Here is a 19382-nt window from a genome sequence, read left to right as displayed (position 1 = left end):
GTCAATTTGGACTGATTTCGGTATGAGAATGAGTGAGAGTCCAAAACATGATCCGATTAAGTTGCATCTGTTTTGATTTAGGTTCAATTTGGTTTTAGTTTACCATATAAATATATTAAAAAGTACGAAGAAAAAAATATGTATTTTTATAAATTTTGAATTGGTGTCGATTTTTTATCAGTTATTTCAGTTCTATTTTTAAGTTCGGTTTTAATATGGTCCAATTTAATTTCGGTATCATAAAACCCTAGTACGAAACATGATCCAATAAGCTCATATCAGTTTCGATTCGATTTTACAGGTTTAGGCTAGGTTTTTACATCTTGATCACGTGGATCTGAAAAATTACCTCTTGCAAGTTGCAACAACGTACTTGAGATCAAAACAAATGGTAATCGTCTGATTTTAGATCTACGGCTCTGCAATACTTACTTAAAGTTGGGTAACGTTGCCTTTATTATTATTTTTTTCTATTTATTTTCTTCGGTTATTAGGTTGAGACGTATTTACAGAAGTACCCTTTCAAATGCTTCATCCCGTGTCTTTATTCCTCTCTTGTATACCAACCAAGTCCACCGTAGAGTGGAAAAGGAAACATAGGAATTCGACTGCCGCCGGAGTTTTGAAATTCCGATACAGACGAGGGTAGGGTAGAGGGTTATGGAGATGGAGGTGGATGAGAGCGAGTTGAAGGCTGCCGGGGCGGAGCTCTTACCTGAGGGACGATACGGAGTGAGAATCCATGGCTGGGAGATCGAGTCACGCAAGCGATCCATTCTCAACTCCGTCGCCCTTCCGCTGTAAGATTTCACTTTCCTTTTATTTTCTGAAAGTTTATTCAGTTCATTGAATTAGGGTTTATTTCGTGTTAAATTTCATGCATCAGAAGCTTAGCTTAAGCACTACACTAAATTGGAACCATGAGGCTGCAAGCTAACGCGGTAGTACAGTTGAGGAGTTTCGCCGTATTTCTGTCTTTGACATATATTGGATTTATTCTTCTTAATTAGTTCCTACTTCCTATCCTAGAAGAAGCCCATGCCTTAACTTGCAGTAGCTTCACATTATCGTTATTTCGTATGTTTTGTGGGCGGAAGGTTGATTCAACTTATTTTGGTACAACGGCGCTAGGTGTTGGAGTCGGATGTTTGAAGTCTTAGCATTTATATATAACATTGTGTTTTGGCTTGTTTATAATTTTTTTCTTTCTTTTAATTCACACGTAATGCCCTCTGTAAAGCTGCTGAAGGTGCCTTATCTTTTTCGTATTTTCTTTTTGATGAGTGCTTTAGTGGTAAAGGGAGGAGAAATCCTACTAGACTAATGTGGCATCAAATTCAATGGAATCACTGAGGCATGAATGGTTAAACAATTTTTATTTTACCATTTCCACCAAATTGTGTCTTGTTCCAAACTAAACAGGAGCTAATGTACTTTGTTCTCTTCCATTCGTGGTTAAAACAGAACTATTTTTCTCTTTAAGAGGCTTCATTGGTCATCTCCATAGAACATGAGGAAATGTAACTTTATATTTTGATGAAAATCTGGTTAGTTGGTGGATATTGCTACTTCTAAATGGGTATTTGATGTCACAACCAGAAAATTTAGTGTAGAACAATGAAGTTAGAGAGTCCTATATTAATTTATACATATGCTTATGCATATTTTTCCTATTTGGATTCCTTCAATGTAGTCAAATAAGCATTCCATTTAAATCACTTAGTAGCGGTTTCGAAGTTGATTGGAGTGAAATAAAAGCATCTTTTGCTTTGAAGGATTTTTAGGTAGCTGATGTCTATGGACAATGGATAAAGTACCACATGGTTCTTAGGCTTATTCACATGCTGGTAAAACATGTGATATTGAATATTTGTTATCCTTTGGCCTAGAGTATTGTATCTTACCTCCTCCCATTTGATGAGGAACTATTTCACGGAACTGGACTTACCTCCTCCCCTTTGATAAGGAACTATTTCACGGAATTGGAACCATCCACATAACAGGTTTTCCAAGTCACAACTTTCATTCTATCAGATGAAATTCATTTTGTCCTAACCTATACAAAAAATTTCCTTTCATCTCTTACCCTGTCTTGCTGCTCCAGTTTTCTTGCGCCTCAGAAACATGGTTCATGTCAATGATATAAAATATGAAATATATAGTTCTTATGATAGGAATGAATATTCATGAGACATGAAGCTCTTTTAGAGTTTGTAAAACATGGCCATTATGTTGCTTTGTTTTCTTTTGGTCAATAGTATGTTGCATTTTGATGTCTATGGATAAATCTTTCTTTCCTTGTAAACTAATTTGTGGTTTTTGATGGGCCTTCAGTTGGGAAGAAAAGCTTCAGACATCACACTTGCCGGAGATGGTTTTTGGAGAGAGTTCCTTAGTTCTTCTACACATAAATACTGGAACTAAAATTCATTTCAATGCATTTGATGCTCTCACTGGATGGAAGCAGGAAGCTTTACCTCCAGTTGAAGTCCCTGCTGCTGCAAAATGGAAATTCAGAAGGTACAGTTGTAACCTACTTGGTAGCAAGCACTTTCTATTTTGGGCTCAACCTCTTGAGTCTATATAATGTAATGCCTTTTGAGGCCTCCAACAATTGAATGAATGGAATTATGTTGCTGTTTTGCAATTTATTGTCCTGAGAGAGGATGGGAGGCTGAGATAGCCAAGATCATTGTTTCAACAGCTGAGATAGCTGTAGGTGAGAGGCCCAAGGCTGAGATAGCCTACTATCCCTATCCTCCCTTCTTCTTATCCTTTTCTATGTTCTTTCATGTGTAAACAGAAAAAAAAAGGCAATAAAAGTTTCAGTTATTCAATTTGTTCATCCTTATTGTGTTGATCCTGGCTGCAATTGATCTCCCGCTGGTTTCCCTGGTTCGAGGTCGAATTTTGCATTACTTATGCAAAACTAAGGCTAGGAAACCCAAGTTTAGCAAATTAAAAAGGTCGGCTTGCTGGTAACACAAAAGAGAAGATAGAAACTGATGTGGGGGAATTTAAAATAGCTGCGATTTAATTTCAGGAATCAGATAAGGCAGCGTATGCAGAGAATTCAGAAGCTTAGATCTTAAAAATATGAGAATCTAAACTGAGGAAAACAAGAGAAATTGATAAGAACTAAACAGGGAGGATATGGGAGAAAATTAATAACTCAACGAGGACAAGGCTCTATATGGGCTCAAACTCTGGTCGAGTGGTCCTTAGGATACTTATGCAAGATATCTCAGAAATTCCCTGGGAGTTGAATGGTTAGTGGACTGGTTTAGTGAACTACGGAAAATAGAACATAGTATGAACTATGAATGGCTGCCAATAGGAACTACAAATCCCTATAGTACTAGTCAAAACTAGAAGTAAACAATACCTCAAACTTCTACATATATTTCTTGTTGAAGTGTATCGAGCTCATAGGGAGAAGGGTAATCTCGATTAGAATATTCCATTATTCTGATCGAGATTCCCCCCCCCCCTTTTTGTCTCTTCTATTTTGGTTGTAGTTAGAAGTCATAATTCGAGTCAGTCACCTAGTCCTAGTCCTAATTCCTGTTTTGTTTCTATTTTCCTGTAACTAGGATTTCTAATATGATTAGGAATCCTCCCTTTTGGCTGTAATATTCATATAAATACAAGCAGTTTGAGGGAGGCTGTCAAGTTCGATCCTCCTTCACAGCTCTCCTCTCTTCTCTTCTTCTGTCGGTTCTGGTTTTCTATTGGTACATTCTGTTACATTTTTTATCAAACCAATCAGTAAATTAGAGTCAACAGAAGACTTTGATATAGCCTAAAATTGAAGCAAAACAAGGAATCAAGGTGATCAGATATCATGTGAATCTGAACTAGAGGACAGAGTTGATTACCAACAATAGAAGAATATTAAAAAAAAGGCATACCCAGTGCATGAGGCTCCTGCCACTGTGGGTCTTGGGTTTGTCATTATGTACACAGACTTACCCTGCTTCTCAGAAAGGCGGTTTCCCGACTTGAAAAACGATAGAGAAAAAACGAACTCAAATTCTAAACTCCTAAAGTTAGGAACTAATAGTTAATTCCATATATGACTGCTAATACATATGGGCTTATAGAGTTGGCCCATACAAAAGGCCCATATAATCACTAATGGACTTTATTAAGAACTTAGGAAGGCTTGAACCTCTTAAAAAAAGGCCCATGACCAGATTAAAAGCCCAGCCTCTTATGAAGGGAAAGAGCGGTTGCAAGGCCTGACAATGGCCAATTTCATCAGTGCCTTTAAATTCATATTTCTATGCTTGGTTAGTTTTTCTTAATAAAATTGTTTCAGTCTGATCTGTAACTTCCTAAATGAGTTGGTAGACAAACTCACATTTATTTCATGGATTTGCAGCAAGCCTTCTCAGCAGGTGATACTTGACTACGATTATACATTCACAACTCCATATTGTGGAAGTGAAACAGTTGAACTAATCCCAGACAAGGTGTGGTCCTCTCCTATTTGTACAGTACCCTTTTAGTTAATATATTAGATCAGTGGTTTCATAGAATTTATTCATCTTGCATTTTAAGTTTCAACCTAAAATGATTCTTAATTTACTCGGGCTTTGTTTATGGTTGTTTCTTTTGCTTAAATCCTGTGAATTTTAGGATGCAGTTAGTGTTAAAGTTAACAATTTATATAAAAAGAAGTGAACAATGCGTGGTCAATTTTACAATGTTATTATATTTGCAATCCAGTTGAGATTTTAGTGATAACAGGGAGCATGTTGGCAATAATTGTTGCCCTGTTTGACATGTTCGTCTGCCATTTGAGATCCATCAGTAGTTCTTCCACTCCCTTGTGAGACTGTGAGAGTCATCCTGATAATTCCTTGTCATTGGATTTCCTGTAGGCTTTTTCATCATTGGCTTCCTGTTCTGGTCCATAGAACCATCAGTTAAAGGCATGGCTCTACACCGTTGACATGTGAAAGGAAGAAAGAAAGAAAAAAAAAGAGTAAAAACCCTCAAGTCCAATGGGCAATACTTGGAATTATCAATCAAAGTTGCTCTAGTAATATGACCCAACCATTGATGGCATCAGGAAGCCCAAGAGGCTTGCATGTGAAACATCTCATCTACGTGATAAAAAAGTAAAAATCCTCACGTCCAATGGGCAATACTTGGAATTATCAATCAAAGTTGCTCTAGTAATATGACCCAACCATTGATGGAATTAGTAAGCCCAAGAGGCTTGCATGTGAAACATTTCACCTACCTAATACTAATCATCAGCATAATTATCCTTGTTGTATTGTATTTGTTTTTGTTGTTGTTATTATTATTAATCATTTTATGAACAGCGTGGAACAGGGAAAGATTTAGAGGAGAGGAGTGATAGTTTGCATTGGGAGGATTGTGGGGAGCAAATTGATCTGGTTGCACTGCAATCAAAAGATCCCATTCTCTTCTATGACGAGGTATGCACCTTTGTTAAAGTTGGGACCAGAGAGACATTTTAAGTTTATTTTCTATTTTAATCTGCTGTACTTTTATGACTCTGTCACGAACATAATATTTATTTTAACTTAACAGGTGGTCTTATATGAAGATGAATTGGCTGATAATGGAGTCTCGCTATTAACTGTGAAAGTGGTAATTTCCCCAACTTCTGATCATGTGTCCCTGGTCTAGATCTAATTGGCTTTCCTGAACTATATTTAAATGATCATTAGATCATATAACATTGTGTTTGCAATCTTGTAGAGAGTTATGCCAACTAGTTGGTTTCTTCTACTGCGTTTCTGGGTGAGTCAATCTCCCTTATTTCCACCTAAGATTTCTTGCCAGGTTCTTACATATATTTGGGAAGGAAAAATACATTTTCTGGGAAATCAAAAAATGTAGTCATGTCAGTAGATTTATTTTCTTATATTTCTCCTTTGACTCTCTGATAAAAAAATTTTATTTAATTCTTTTTATAGCTTAGAGTTGATGGGGTGCTTATGAGGTTAAGAGATACTCGAATGTATTGTTCATTTCAAAATGTTTCCAACCCTACAATTCTCCGAGAGAGTTGCTGGAGAGAAGCCACATTTCAAGAACTGTCGATGGTGAGTTAGTGATCACCTTGACAATCATCTTTTCATGCACTTGTGATGTAATTGTGTTAAATTTGATTCCAGAATTGTCAATTGTTCAGCAGTTTAATTACATACCTTTTGTTGTCCGGTTATTGATGATGGTATGAGTTTCTATGGTTGGTCTTGGGGTGATAAAGAATCATCTATTTATTTTATGCGTTGGTCATCTGGTCCATCTGGTGGTAGTAGGTTCTGCTTTATTTATTGGAGAAGGAATAGCAAAACTGCACTGGTTTTCTTGAAGAATTCCACTGCATAGTTTGAGCGCACACAGAGGATTTAGAAACATTTCATGGGTAGTATGCTAGATGAAGACTCTTCACCAATTTGGACAAATTTAGTCATCGGTTCCTAATGCTTCAATAAAAGTTTGTTTGGTAAGCCATTCTCAGTCAGAATAATGATATTTCATTGACCAGAAGGTTTACCAAGAAGTTTTTTTTTGGGTGAATAGGTTTACCAAGAAGTTGGTTTGCCTTAAATATCAATTATTATTATTTTAAGTCTGCTGATTCTCTACTCTTCGTATTCAGTTCCTTCATAGGCATGGGGATGCCCAGTTCAAAGGCTAATAAGCACCAGAATTACCATCATGTTAGATCACATTAATGAATTTCCATACCTCATGCATTGGCAATCATCAACTAGTGATGGAACTAGATGTTTCTTTATCTCTACTGGGGCTTTGTTTCATGATTTTTCTCTAAGCTTTCCCTCTGGTATAATGTAATTGACTAGCTAGAAAAGAACAAAATTTGTTGGCTAGCTAAATATTTTTACTTGGTTGTGTTTTCAGTTATTTATATATTGATGTGCTTTTTAATTGGTGCAGAAAGGATTTCCTTCTGATTCTGCTTCATATAGTGATCCTAATCTCATCAGTAAGAGGCTTCCTGTCATCATGCACAAGACCCAAAAGTTGAAACTTTCTGGTACTTTGTAACTTATTCTCGGAAGGCTACTTTATCATAGAAGAAGATGTGCTTTATCTTCATGCAGGCTGGAGTCTTGGCATGCTTGTGCTTATGTAACAATGTTTATGTAACAAATTAGAATCCATTTTCTGACATTTACTTAAGATTCCATACAGAATGGTATTCGTAACCTTCATGGTTTATTTTGTATTTCTGGCCATTTCCGGAGTTTTTCTTTTCTTTTAATAGGATAACAAGAAGTCAAGAGTTTCCCTACTTGGTCATGGATCAAGAAAAGCTAAACTATAATGTACATGTGGAGTCATACAATAGCACTCTGGATACACCTTCCTTTGCCTTTACATCAATCCTTTTATTATGCAACCTAGGTGCTTGGTGGAATAATATGTTTGCCCAAGATCCCAGTTGAGAAACTTGTTTCATGACTTGTGAAAGTCTCTATATTTTTTCAGTCTAAGGCATTACATTATTTGAATGAACTCCCACAGACTAAAGTATCTACTTTACCGTCCTTAATTTTCAACCCATGTGGGTGGCAAATATTTCAGCTTTGTTCTGAGCTTTTTGATTGATAGCTAGAAATGTTTGATTGCTGCCCCAACCCCTTTCCCCTCTCAAAAAAAGGAAAAAATGCTTTTAGCATTAATCTTTGTCCAAAGTTCACTTGTAAACAACTTCCTTTCCAAAGAGGAAGGCACTGCTCAGTTCCCACCCCCCTTAACATGTCATTGAATGTGCTTCATCCACTTCAATCCTGTATATGATGTTACTGTTGTTTTACCTCGTCATAAGAAATTTTTGTTCCTCTTCCCACGTGCCATCCTCAAAAAAATTCAAACCCAAAAGGGTGTACTGCCTTTCATTCTGTTGGCTAAAAAGCTACGAAAGACATGATGGCATTTCTCCTGGTTTAGGGAAATACCAGTTGGCTTTTTTAGCTAATGTGAAGGCGTCTCAGCAGATTTGTAGGCAGATTGAAGAGAGTTTTTGGATTTAGTCATACTAGAAGAAGTTTAATTTTTGATTTTCTGGATGTTAGCTTGATGATATGTTTAATCGTGAGTCTTATCCCCCCCCCCCCCCCAAAAAAAAAAAAAAACCAAAAAAAAATTAGAGGGGGAGAGAGAGAACTGAAAACTGTACACAACCATTGAATAAAACAAGAAGCAGGCACCAGGAGGGATCAATGTTGGCCCAACCGTGGACAATCAAATTTCTGGATACCCTCATTATTGAATTTAATCTTGGTTACCAATAAACTTTATGGAGTGCATTTCATAGCTATTAGCATTCAAGTGGGAGGATCCTATCTTCAGTTAAATTTTCGTTTAGTAGATCTAATTTGGCTTCTTGAACTTAGGTTTAATGTTGCCTCAACTGCCATTAATCTAAAATTTGTGGAGTCAGGATCAGCTGCAAACACAATATAGGACGTGATTGTTTACCAATAAACTTTTATGGGGTGCATTTGGAAACTGTAAACAATCAAGTTTTGAAGCCAGTGGTGCATACTTGATTATATTGATGACTCTTAAGAAATTAAGGGCATTCTCTTTTCAATTCCTTCTCTTGGCACGCACATTGCGTTGTCTGACTCATTGTGTGCGGTAGGAGGGATGGTTCTATACCCAACCACCACTTCCAGAATTGAATCCCCAGATTTCCTGTCAGACTATATGGTTTGTGGCTCAATAATTGTTATTTCTCATTTATTATGTTGTCATCTACGAATGAAGCCAAAGTAGAAGAAAACTAAACTACATAAGTTGGGTGGAACTTCGAAGAACTGAAAGCACAATGCGCTTTATGTTTACTGTTACACCATGTGACTGCAGTAGGTAAACTCTCTTTTATCATGAATAAGCCTCATTACAGGTGTTTTGAAGCTTCAGTTTGCCTGGTTATTGCTAATTAAGTTAGCTAGCTTCTTTTGTTGATCGATGAACAAATGCAAGATCACACAAGTATAGTGGACATAAGAGGAACCAGATCAGTGTGTGATTGATAGTGTCTATGATCAGAGTCGAAGATTCAAGTCAAGCTTAAGTAGCTCTGGTGGCTGCTTGGACGGTTGGGAGTTTACATGAAAGTTTCCTGGCCACATCAAATCCATAGCTTCTTCAATTGTGAATGGTGGCAATGCCATCCTGAAACCTGTGTTGGCATCATTTATCCATGCCCCCATTCTTGTTCCTTCCCTGCTTGGCTTGTGCACAAGTGAGTGGGGTTGAACGCCTAGTGATTGGATCATTGGAGAACTGAGAGGCAAACCCATCATTGGCAACTGCCTCTGAGAATGAAACCTTCTTGCTGCTCCTCGTTCCCTCTTGTGTGCATTCTGGTGACCACCCAATGCTTGGGAACTGAAGAACTTTCTCATGCAGAAGTTGCAGGAGAAGACCCCGTTGGAAGCAGGTTTTGATAGGGAGTTAGAATCCCCTGTGATCGGGGGCTCATTTCTGCCGAGGCTCAAATTTAACCACTCCCCCAAGTTATCTTCAGCTACTGCTCCATCGTCATTGGCACCCTTTGTCATTTCGACATTCTTGTTGCATGCCAATGTATCTGTTGCTTCTTCTTCTTCTTCTTCCCTCTTAAGGATCATTTTCAGCTCCACCCTGAAATTATAGAGGCCAAGGAAGTTGAGAGCCTCCCCTGAGATGGCAGTGGCTGTTCTTAAAAAAGGAGTAGATCAAAAGGAGAATAAATGGAGAAGAAAGAGAAGTCATAATGGATAGGAAGTGGCAGTGGATTTCTTTTTTCCTTATTTAAAAGAAAGAAGAATGATCTCATTTCTATCCAGCAGCCCACCTATTGATTGTTTGGTGTAATTGGTATTCCAGGGACAATGCTTATGTCATCTTTAACCATCGCCCATGTCAAGGTTATGATTCCTTCCTTATCTTTTTCTTCTCTTTTGCTTTCAAATCGCAACAACTTTACATGGTTCTCTTTGGAGTAACTAATAATACAGATTTATAGTCCAGCAAGAATTCCATTAACAGAATAATCAATAGCTAGTGATTCATATTCACTACCTGCAAGTGAATGCTGTAACTGCCTTAAAATACTGGAGTGGCTAACTTGGTCAGATCTCAGATACAGTGTTTCTGAACATTACAAGCTTCTAGTGCTACATCAAATCCAGATTACAGATGACCCACCTGTTGGATTCCTCCCCCCCTCCCCCAGCAAAAAAAAAAAACAGTTTTAGCAATCCTGAGGAGGATTTGGTGCAGAGGTAAGAGTTGTGAGTTGTAAATTTTTAAGATAAATCTGCAAGGGAAGTCCTTGCATCATCTAGTTGATGTTGTTAAACTGTAATCAGCTCACTGTGGGTCACTAAATCTGTTTTTCCTGTGTACAGAAAGAGAGCTTTTTGGGTGTTCAACAATGTATTAGTGAATGATAAAATTCTGTGTATACCAATGTGTGTAGGGGTATGGAGAAGCAATGTTTACTGTTACTCTAATGGTTTTCCTTTACATATTTGAGGGGAGCTGGGGGGTTGGTGGGGGCCAGAGAACTTCCAATAATGGTGATAAAAAGAAGATTGAGAGGTGGTGAATTATTTTATTGGTAGAGGAAAAAACAAATATTATCTATGTGGATGTCTTCATGTGGGACTTCCTGGTCTTCCTGAAACAAGTAGTGGGCAATGTATAAATGTACAGTAGGAGAAGTGCATTGACAACAACTTGTACTTATTCTCAGAATCTTCTTGTTATAAAAAACTTGAGAAGAAGACAGGAGGTGCCAATTCCCCATAAAGGGTGCTTGCTTGTTTGCTCCTCTTTGTTTGGGAAAATTATCACCTCCAGTTTGTTTGGTTTGTAATAATGGTGTTAAAAGGAGCTTTCATCCTGAAGTTTCTTTGTGATAAAAGGTAGTTGAATGGTTGGATTGATGAGTCAAGAGCTTTGAAAGAGAGACTTGTCTCATTCACTGGCCCAGAGAGGCCTCTGTTACAGATCAGTGGCAGCAGTGGGGGTGAAAATATTGAAAGTTAAAGAAAAGAGAACAGAACGTTTGCTCTTCAAACTGGAAATTGGTGAAGAATTCATATTATTCTGAAAATTGAAGGGCAAAAGTTTTTTTGGGCTTCCGATTAGAGATGGGATGTGGTGGTCTGGAATTGGATTCATTCACCGACCAAAAAGCAGTAAAACCTCTTGCTATTTGGACGAAGTTCCTGAAATCTCTTACCCCAATCATCTTACTATCATCATTGTTCTTGTCAGGTTGTGTGGCCGTTGCACCAACGCGGGGACCAATGGGATGCACGCATGGGCATCGAAGGGGAGAGGTGGGTTGATCATTTCATTACCCCATGTGAGAGGATGTAGAAACGCAGCATTCTTTTTCCCTTATTTTTTCAGACCATTTTAAAAAATAAGGAAAACCTGGTGTTGAGAAGTTATGGGAGTCTACTGAAATTCACTAGCCTGTGATATTACCATTTACAATCACAAGTAAATGGTCATGTCGTAAAAGGGTAATATTGGTATTCAGTAAAAATTGGATGGATTCCAAAATCACTCCTTCCTCTTGCCACAGCATCAAACCTTCGTCGAAGAGAAATCCCAATTGATCCACATTTTGCGCGGTGCGGAGATGTCTCAGAATCAATCTCTCACATTCTATTTACATGCCCTTTTGCATGATCAGTGTAGCTTGGCTGCAGTTTATCTTACAAAGCTCCAATGGATTCCAAAATCACTCTTCATGACTGGATTTATGGGTGGAATGCTTTTGCATTGATTGGGAACCAAGTCAACCGGGACTTAATGTCACGGTGCTCTTTCATCTGTTGGCATATTTGGCTTGCGCAGAATGACTGTTTTCCAGTGACATGGTCCGTAACGAAAGTGGATTTAGGTATCGGTGTAATATCGGTTGATACGGCCAATATGTATCTATATTGCTGGTATCTGATATCAATATCTGACTGATACTATAGCAGTTGATCCTATCGGTCACAATATCGGATTTATCGGCTAGATTGACTCTTACCACTGTATCAGTCACAGTATCGGTCAATATTTAATGTAACGGTATAATATCAACAAATGCGACTAATACTTGGTGATCATTTGTATTAATTTCTCAGTTAAAAACACACAAATTTGAGAATGGAACTCTACATTCTTAACGGCTTTAGTTGGGTGTTCATAATAAATTCTGGTTTTCTAGCTTTCTTTCTGCCTACCCTTTTTTTCTCGCCGGCCCCAGATGGGATTATAGGAATGCTGCTGCTGTACATTTTAAACACAGCGCCCATGATAACGACCCAAACGAAAGAGAAAAGTTGGGATAAATCACAATCTCCACTACTTATAGTAGTTTGCACAATGGATATCCAAAAATGCTTTCAATTGGTGTTCTAAACAGCGACATTTCCTGTTTATCATATAGGCATCCGTTGGGAATCTATAAGAAGCTAAGAGCGATAGCAGCAAGCACCGAAACAAACGATGTGACCTAACACTGACATGCCAAAGTTTATATCTATTTTGTTTAACTAGCAAACGTGGAGCGTCGGAGTCCTTTCTACTTCTTTTATTACTGTTCTGATTCTGATTCTGATTCGATGCTTCCATTTGATGTAATAGTGGATGTCAGCGAAAGCATGTAATTCGCATACCATCAATAGTCAGGTTATCCCCATCTTGTTATAGCTTCTCTTGCTCCCAGATCTTATAATAGCGGGAGCCTCGTGCACTAGGTTGTTCTTTTATCCTCATCTTGTTATTAATTTTAGGGAAGTAGTTTTCTGTTCAGGAGTGCAATCTACGCCAACACTCACTTGTGTCTATCTCTCTCCTCCTCAAAACAAGACTCATGAGAATGCTGATGTAGGCCACACTCCCAGATAGAGTTCTTTTTCCCTAAATCTTATAGCAAAATTGTATAACATATTAGAACAAAGTGGCAGTTTGATGAACACCTAAAGTAATCCATTTTATCATGTAATCATATGCTAATTTGTTATTAATTCAACTTCATTATATGTTAACATCACATTTTGAAAGTCATTTAGTAAGTCAATCCTTCTTGAAGAACTCCGACTGATGAAAAACCAAATGGCTTAAATGGGGCCTTTCCCTTGCTAAGCCATCCTATTCTTCATCTTTTAGGCAGTGAACGACCAAACAAACCTTTCACATTGTAGAATAATAGACACAAGGTTGTGGAAACCATTCCAAAATCATTAGTGGCAGAAACCTTTCTCCCAATCATATAGCTCCCAAAATCATATCTAATACATAGAAAAATTGCCAAGCCATTAATCATTGGTGTGATTTTCTTGAGTTGACTTAAAACTACAAAGGGGGGAACCGAGGATCGTTTAATCTCCATACGGCAAGCGTGATTGGTGCTTAATCGATAAACTTTGTGCACACACCCTCTATGCATGGAAAATTTCAACCCATAAGCATTAAATAGTTTTGGCGAAGATTCAAATGGCTGAAAATCCCTTTTAAGAAAAGAAGTAATTTAAAACACAAAAAAATTATCTAATAATAACCACAAATAGGTTTAAATCTAAAAACATACTAAATATAGTAATCAAATCTTATAATTCACATTCCAAACAACCTCACTGGAAATTTTCCACCGTCTACCTTTACATGTGGTGCACCCACATGCTTTCTTATCACTGTACTTCAATTCTATTACAAGCCAGACACCTCAAATAAAGTCCTGTTATAATTCCTTTTCATTTCATTTGGCTTCGCTTTAACACTAAAATTGTTTTGGAAGATAGTTCACTGTCTGGGAGTGCAGCCTACGCCAGCACTCCTGTGTCTATCTCTCTCCACCAAAAACAAAAGGTGAAGGTGTCTTTTCATAGGGGAAAGAGAGACAGATAGACAAATGAGAGCACTGGTGTAGACCACACTCCCGGACAGTTCTTTGTTCCAAATGCTTTTTACTTCACTTCTAACCCAACAGGGCTAAAATGAAAAGACTCAAAATACACCAGAGACTCTGATTTTCCCTTTGAAGTTTGATAAACAATCAATTTTGCAATTCACAGTACTATTTCAAAGTCTGATAAAGATACTGGCTCCTTGCTTGAATCTTTTTCCTTTTATTTATTTATTTATTTATTTATTTTTTGGGGGTGGGGTGGGGGGGGGGGGGGGAGGGGGAGGGATGGGGGGTTGTCAGGATCCACCCACACATTAATAGAAGAGACCCTTTTATTTTTTCAATAGATAATGTCACAGACATTTTTTGGATCAAACTACCCTCAATTTCCCTGCCTTTTTGCTAATTACATTTATATTCTGTAAAAGTACGTCCACAAGTGAACTATTATGAATCTATAAAAGTCTTGACAGTATCTGAAATGCCAACCGTAGATATTGTTAATTAGAGAAATATGATGTACGAACAGATGGAAGCATTAATGCAATAAACATTATAACACAACAGAGTAGAAGGGAAATTGCGAAAACAATAATACTGAAAATGAGAATGCCATGAACACAGAATGGTTCACCTAGAAATGCTTGCTGGTTCCCAAACCATAAAGGAAAATAGGAAGTTCCCAAGTTTTTTTCCCCCATGAGAAGGTTCACAAACTCACTAATATCATAGACTCCAAAGGAGAAGCTTCCATGTGTTATAACAATCTATTTTACTGCCCAAAAGCATATTAGAACTCACTGTGCAGATCAGACAGCCACACCAATTCAAGTACCTGCACATAAACACAGATGCAACTTCTATGTCAGTTTTAAAGCTCTATTATAATTCACAGAGTACAAGTTGATTCCAAATATTCAATCCTATGCAGCATGAACCACATCTTCACAGAGAGCAGGTTTACTATATGGAAAGAGATACACCATCCTATCCCACCCTACGTCAACCCCCCCCCCCCAAAAAAAAATTATCAGTTAATCACGGAGCAATACAGTCATAGGAAAATTACATAGGCAAACATGCACAGCATGAAAAATTTAGATCTCCTCCAGAAGTTCCAAAATTCTTCGTTGCAAATTCTACTTTGCACGTCAAGTTAATGTTCGTACATATCGGTTTTCCCCATTTTCATTTACTGGCTGACAATTTGACAGTTCATAATTCAAAAACTTGTAATTATTATGCTTCTGATATTTCAAATATGGTTTGACAAATTTGAAAAGCAGAACATTGATGCAAGTCTCTTGGTCTATTGTAGTTTTAGGAGCCACATAACATGATCAATTGTTTGAGAATTATTGTACGTAATTCCTCAATACCTGGCCACGTCATCTTGTAGAAGCTATAGGCTAAACTTACAAATGAAACACCTCCAAACCATGTTAACACACTCAGAGGAAAAGGGATAGAATTACAAACTTTTCATCATGAGAAGTCTTGAAATGCCTGTATTAGGATCTCTCAAGTCTCAATAGCATATCAACAATAACCACAAAGAGAGAGAGAGTAGCAACTTTGCAGAATTTTTCACTGGGGATAATTTGGCCAATGTCTTCATGGACTGTTGGACCAGGCAGTTGACCATGGTTACCTAATTGGACTGTCAACCGCCAGTCCTGAACGGTTTCTAATCACACCAAGAACAAGATGTCCTTGGAGAACCATCGACTACCCAAAGGCCCAACAACTCCACACCTTTTGCCCAATGTCACAATGACTTGATCAGCCAGCCAACCAATGTTTCAAACACATTCAGCAATATTGATCAACAAACTGCCAGGCCTGATCGGTTCGCAACCCAATTGGCCAATCCCATTTTCAAAGCAAGATTTTGACACTTGATCATCTCCTGATTTATTGTTCCTGCTTGAAGACCTTTCTGCTTTTGTTTTAACCCAACCTGAAGTCAAAGTAATAAGAAAAAAGAGAGGAAGAGAGATGAAGATCCACAAATTGCTTGAAACAATTTATGGATTATAAGCAGAAAGTAGTTACGTAGGGAACTAAAATCTTAAGGGTACATAAGGGGCTTATCTACATGTGTACACATGGGCCTTGAGATATGATGTTGTACTCTTGGTTCAAATCAAAACAATAGACACAGGTTATCAAAAGTCCATTCTCAAAAAACACAGCTGTGAAGCAGAAAAGTATGAAATTTTAATCAAATAAATTCAAAATGCATTCCCCATTTGTCCAATGAAATTTTAATCAAAGAAATTCAAAATGCATTCCCCATTTGTCTAAGTCAGTTGATTAAGAAATCTAAATATTTCCCTCTGGCCAATTAAAATGACCACACTCAGCAATAGTTTCTAATCAACATGTAATTCATAAAATGAAAGGATCTCACCTATAAAGCCAAAGGAAGCCCTTTTGAAAACCTTGGCAATTTAAATTTCCATATTTTCATCATTCCAAGTGGTTCTGTTAGGATTTGGACCTACCAAGTGCTAATTCAGGCATAAAGAATTCATGTAGTCTTCAACTGGACAGGACCCTCCATTTAAGTGTCCTAACCAAAGCCCCAGTGCATATGTACAAAAAGCCTATATGTGCGCTTAAAATGTTACTGCCTGCAGGTTCTCACCTAAGCCTCATAACTGACTACTATTATCATAATTAGATAATCAGAGTAATGCATTTAGTTGTAGAAACATCACAAAATATAATAATATAACTCAACTGGGTAAAAGCCTTCATCTGATTTGGGCTGAGAAGTCTCCATGGTGCAAAGCTCCGACAACTAATGTCCCATTGAACTTCTAGGAGTTTGCATATATTATTAGAAATTAATAATGATTATCATTACTATCCCCTATTAAAAGAATTTGGAGTCTATAATAGTTCGTAAACTATTAAGAATTGTAGGCACCCTCAATGTAAAGCCCCATTCAATGTGATTTTCTGATTCATGCAATTTTATATGCATGCTGGTACCACTTGTAGGCTGTAGCCAAGTCAAAATAATACATATTCATTTGTTGGTTATGCCTGTGAATCTTCTACAAATCCGACCCCTCCCCCTCCCCCCCACCCCCCCAAACCAAAAAAAAAGAATAAAATTAAAAGAACGGGAAAAAGAAGAATTTAATCAAGACACCTAGATCAAAGCTATTAAAGTTAAGAACCACATGATCAGTTGGAATCTCCAATCGATGGAGAATGGAACGCTACTAGATATCCTTCTTCCCCAAAATTCTCCAATGAAGCATATTTTACTGTTATTGGCCCAGTTAGCCTGCACCCCTGGTTCATTGACTGCATTATATGAGCACATTTCCTCATCAAAAGGTATTTCATTTTTCCCTAAATTCTTTTAGGTTCTCTTTATGGTTTAACAAGGACATCCAGGCTAAGGTTTTCTTTTGCATATGTGAACCAATACCAGAGCAAACATAGGGATGAACTAGCATTTTGTAAGAAAATATTTACATGCAGAACATTAGCAAATGAACACCCTTGTGGAGTATTCATAATCATGTCTTTTCAGTTTACAAATTCCTACATAATGTAAATGGACACAGCAGATTATAAACACTTGCATCTGATGATATAAGGCATAGTAAATTGTGGAAAGGAGAAAATAACAAAATAAATATAAAGAACATTCTCAAATTAAATGCAGGGAGGAAGGAGAGCATGTCAGGCAATACACAAGGAGCCAAGGTCAGTAATTTACAATTACTCATGCTTGATTGCATCATTAAGACTAACCATAATAGTCACAAACCTTAAAGAAGTAAACAGAGAGAAGTGACAGCATGAATGAGTGATAGACCAAAAATAAGTAAAGCAGCACACAAAATATCGAAAAACTTAAGAAGAGGAAACATATGGGCATTTAACTATAGAATGCAATAGATCCTCTGAACAAACAAATAATGGTAGGCTGCAAAATGCAAGTCATGAACAAAACTACCCAGCCAAGCATCAGCTAGAAACCCAGAATCTAGTAGTCAACTGTATAACCAATACGTTAAGAACCTTGTGTCTCCATTTGCCAAACAAAATCAGCAATATTGTCCATATTTTTTATAATAAAATAACAGAAAATAAAATAACCTACAATGCGGCATTACTGCCCCCGCCTTCCGATGCATGACAGCCTCGCGAATCACACATCTTCTCCACTCCATCCTATCAATTTCAATCCCAATTTCTTCTTAACAAACACATTTAGAAAACTATAAAGTTGCAAAATGTAGCTAATTTACCCTTCCTATCATCAACCAAACACACCACCCAAAAGAAGAAGAAAAAAAAGGGAGGGGGGGAGATGTAAATGAAATGCGAAAAGAGAGAGGGAAAACAATAAGCAGAAGCGTTCAAACAAGCAATTGCGGTCAGAAGGGTAAAGAAATTCAAAACAAATCCCCCAGTTCATTGTTTGCGGTCAAAATGTTTTTCCTATAAACAGTAAGACTCACAAAGAGACTACTAGCGATCTTGACAAGTACGACAGAAGGTACCCTGAGACAGCTCACAGCACGCACGCGCGTTGACAGCGAGGTGCGAAGTGAGGCGGGCGGCAGCGACCACGCTGTGCAGCGGCATAAGCGATTCCATGCATCCTAACTCTCTCATAGTCCTATCCAAAGTTTCAGAACTCAGTCAAAACAAAACAGACCAAAACGATAACAATAGGAACAATGCGTCTGATTCCAAAACCCTACAGAAACTCGTCTTGTGATACCTGGTGGTGGGGAAAGAGGTTCGGCGAGGAGAAGCGAGTGGTGGAGGACGGAGGCGTGGTAGCGGCGGTGGTGACCGAAGTGAGGAAGCTCTAGCCGTAGAGATCAACGACCTCCCAATCGATCCACTGCGCAAAGCCATCCCTTTCTCTGTTTCGAAACAGATACTGTAGAAATTGCCGCGAGGGTTTTGTAGGTTCCGCCAGGGTTTAAGACTTTGGCTCTGTTTGATTGGTTGGAAACTGTGAGAAAGGGGAAAAAAAGAAATTAAGGCTATGTTTAGTTGGCGAGATCTGGATAGAAAATTAAAACAAAGTTTTTTTTTTTTTTTTAATTTAAGTTATGTTTGGATGTCAAGAAAAAAATTAAAAACTTTTAAACCTTAAGTGAAAACTAGAGATTTTTTTTAACAAAAACATATTGACTTATGTGTCTATCTTGTACCCTATTGGTAGCCAGGCACCTCTGTACCTATCTCTTTTCTACTCACATGAAATGACCTCATTGTCATTCTATGTATGATACCGTTTTATTGCATCTCAATGCTACACTCCACTATACTGCTTGCTCAAATAATTGTCTTCCTATATAATTACATATACTTCATATATTTGCATGGATTTTTCTTTTTCATCACTATGTCTTGTGAAGTATAACGTTTAATTATTTGTCACATACAATAATGGGTTAGTCCATGTGAT

At 37.6% G+C, this 19382-nt stretch overlaps 3 protein-coding genes across 7 annotated transcripts; 1 reads left to right on the top strand and 2 right to left on the bottom strand.

Annotated features, from left to right (window-relative positions):
• The first annotated feature begins 585 nt into the window (after window positions 1-585).
• Window positions 586-7316, top strand: LOC122659675 (TIP41-like protein). The gene is made up of 8 exons (XM_043854775.1): window positions 586-800; window positions 2335-2520; window positions 4385-4475; window positions 5337-5453; window positions 5569-5628; window positions 5740-5781; window positions 5958-6086; window positions 6949-7316. The coding sequence occupies exons 1-8, from the start codon at window positions 661-663 to the stop codon at window positions 7057-7059; spliced, it is 876 nt and encodes a 291-aa protein (XP_043710710.1). The 5' UTR covers window positions 586-660; the 3' UTR covers window positions 7060-7316.
• A 1506-nt stretch (window positions 7317-8822) lies between these two features.
• LOC122659833 (zinc finger protein 7-like) lies at window positions 8823-9813 on the bottom strand. The gene is made up of 2 exons (XM_043854974.1): window positions 9022-9813; window positions 8823-8966 (listed from the first exon to the last, which is right to left on the bottom strand). Exon 1 carries the CDS (start codon window positions 9654-9656, stop codon window positions 9069-9071), a length of 588 nt encoding a protein of 195 aa, XP_043710909.1. The 5' UTR covers window positions 9657-9813; the 3' UTR covers window positions 8823-8966; window positions 9022-9068.
• Window positions 9814-14459: 4646 nt separating this feature from the next.
• On the bottom strand, window positions 14460-18915 carry LOC122657658 (protein NONRESPONDING TO OXYLIPINS 2, mitochondrial-like). 5 transcript variants are annotated; one of them, XR_006332334.1, is made up of 4 exons: window positions 18684-18913; window positions 18460-18578; window positions 18053-18127; window positions 14460-14762 (listed from the first exon to the last, which is right to left on the bottom strand). XR_006332334.1 is itself a non-coding variant. In XM_043852429.1 (4 exons), exons 1-3 carry the CDS (start codon window positions 18821-18823, stop codon window positions 18105-18107), a joined length of 282 nt encoding a protein of 93 aa, XP_043708364.1. In that variant the 5' UTR covers window positions 18824-18913; the 3' UTR covers window positions 14460-14762; window positions 18057-18104. The 5 variants fall into 5 exon arrangements, 4 of the variants coding, with proteins under 4 accessions (XP_043708364.1, XP_043708363.1, XP_043708365.1 ...); XM_043852429.1 differs by having other exon boundaries at window positions 18057-18127; XM_043852428.1 differs by lacking the exon at window positions 18053-18127 and having other exon boundaries at window positions 18418-18578; window positions 18684-18915.
• Window positions 18916-19382: the final 467 nt, after the last annotated feature.

The sequence above is a fragment of the Telopea speciosissima genome, chromosome 4, assembly GCF_018873765.1.
Source record: "Telopea speciosissima isolate NSW1024214 ecotype Mountain lineage chromosome 4, Tspe_v1, whole genome shotgun sequence".
NCBI classification, from domain to species: Eukaryota; Viridiplantae; Streptophyta; class Magnoliopsida; order Proteales; family Proteaceae; genus Telopea; species Telopea speciosissima.
Note: the sequence above shows the minus strand (reverse complement) of the source record. Positions and strands in the feature narration are given on the sequence as shown.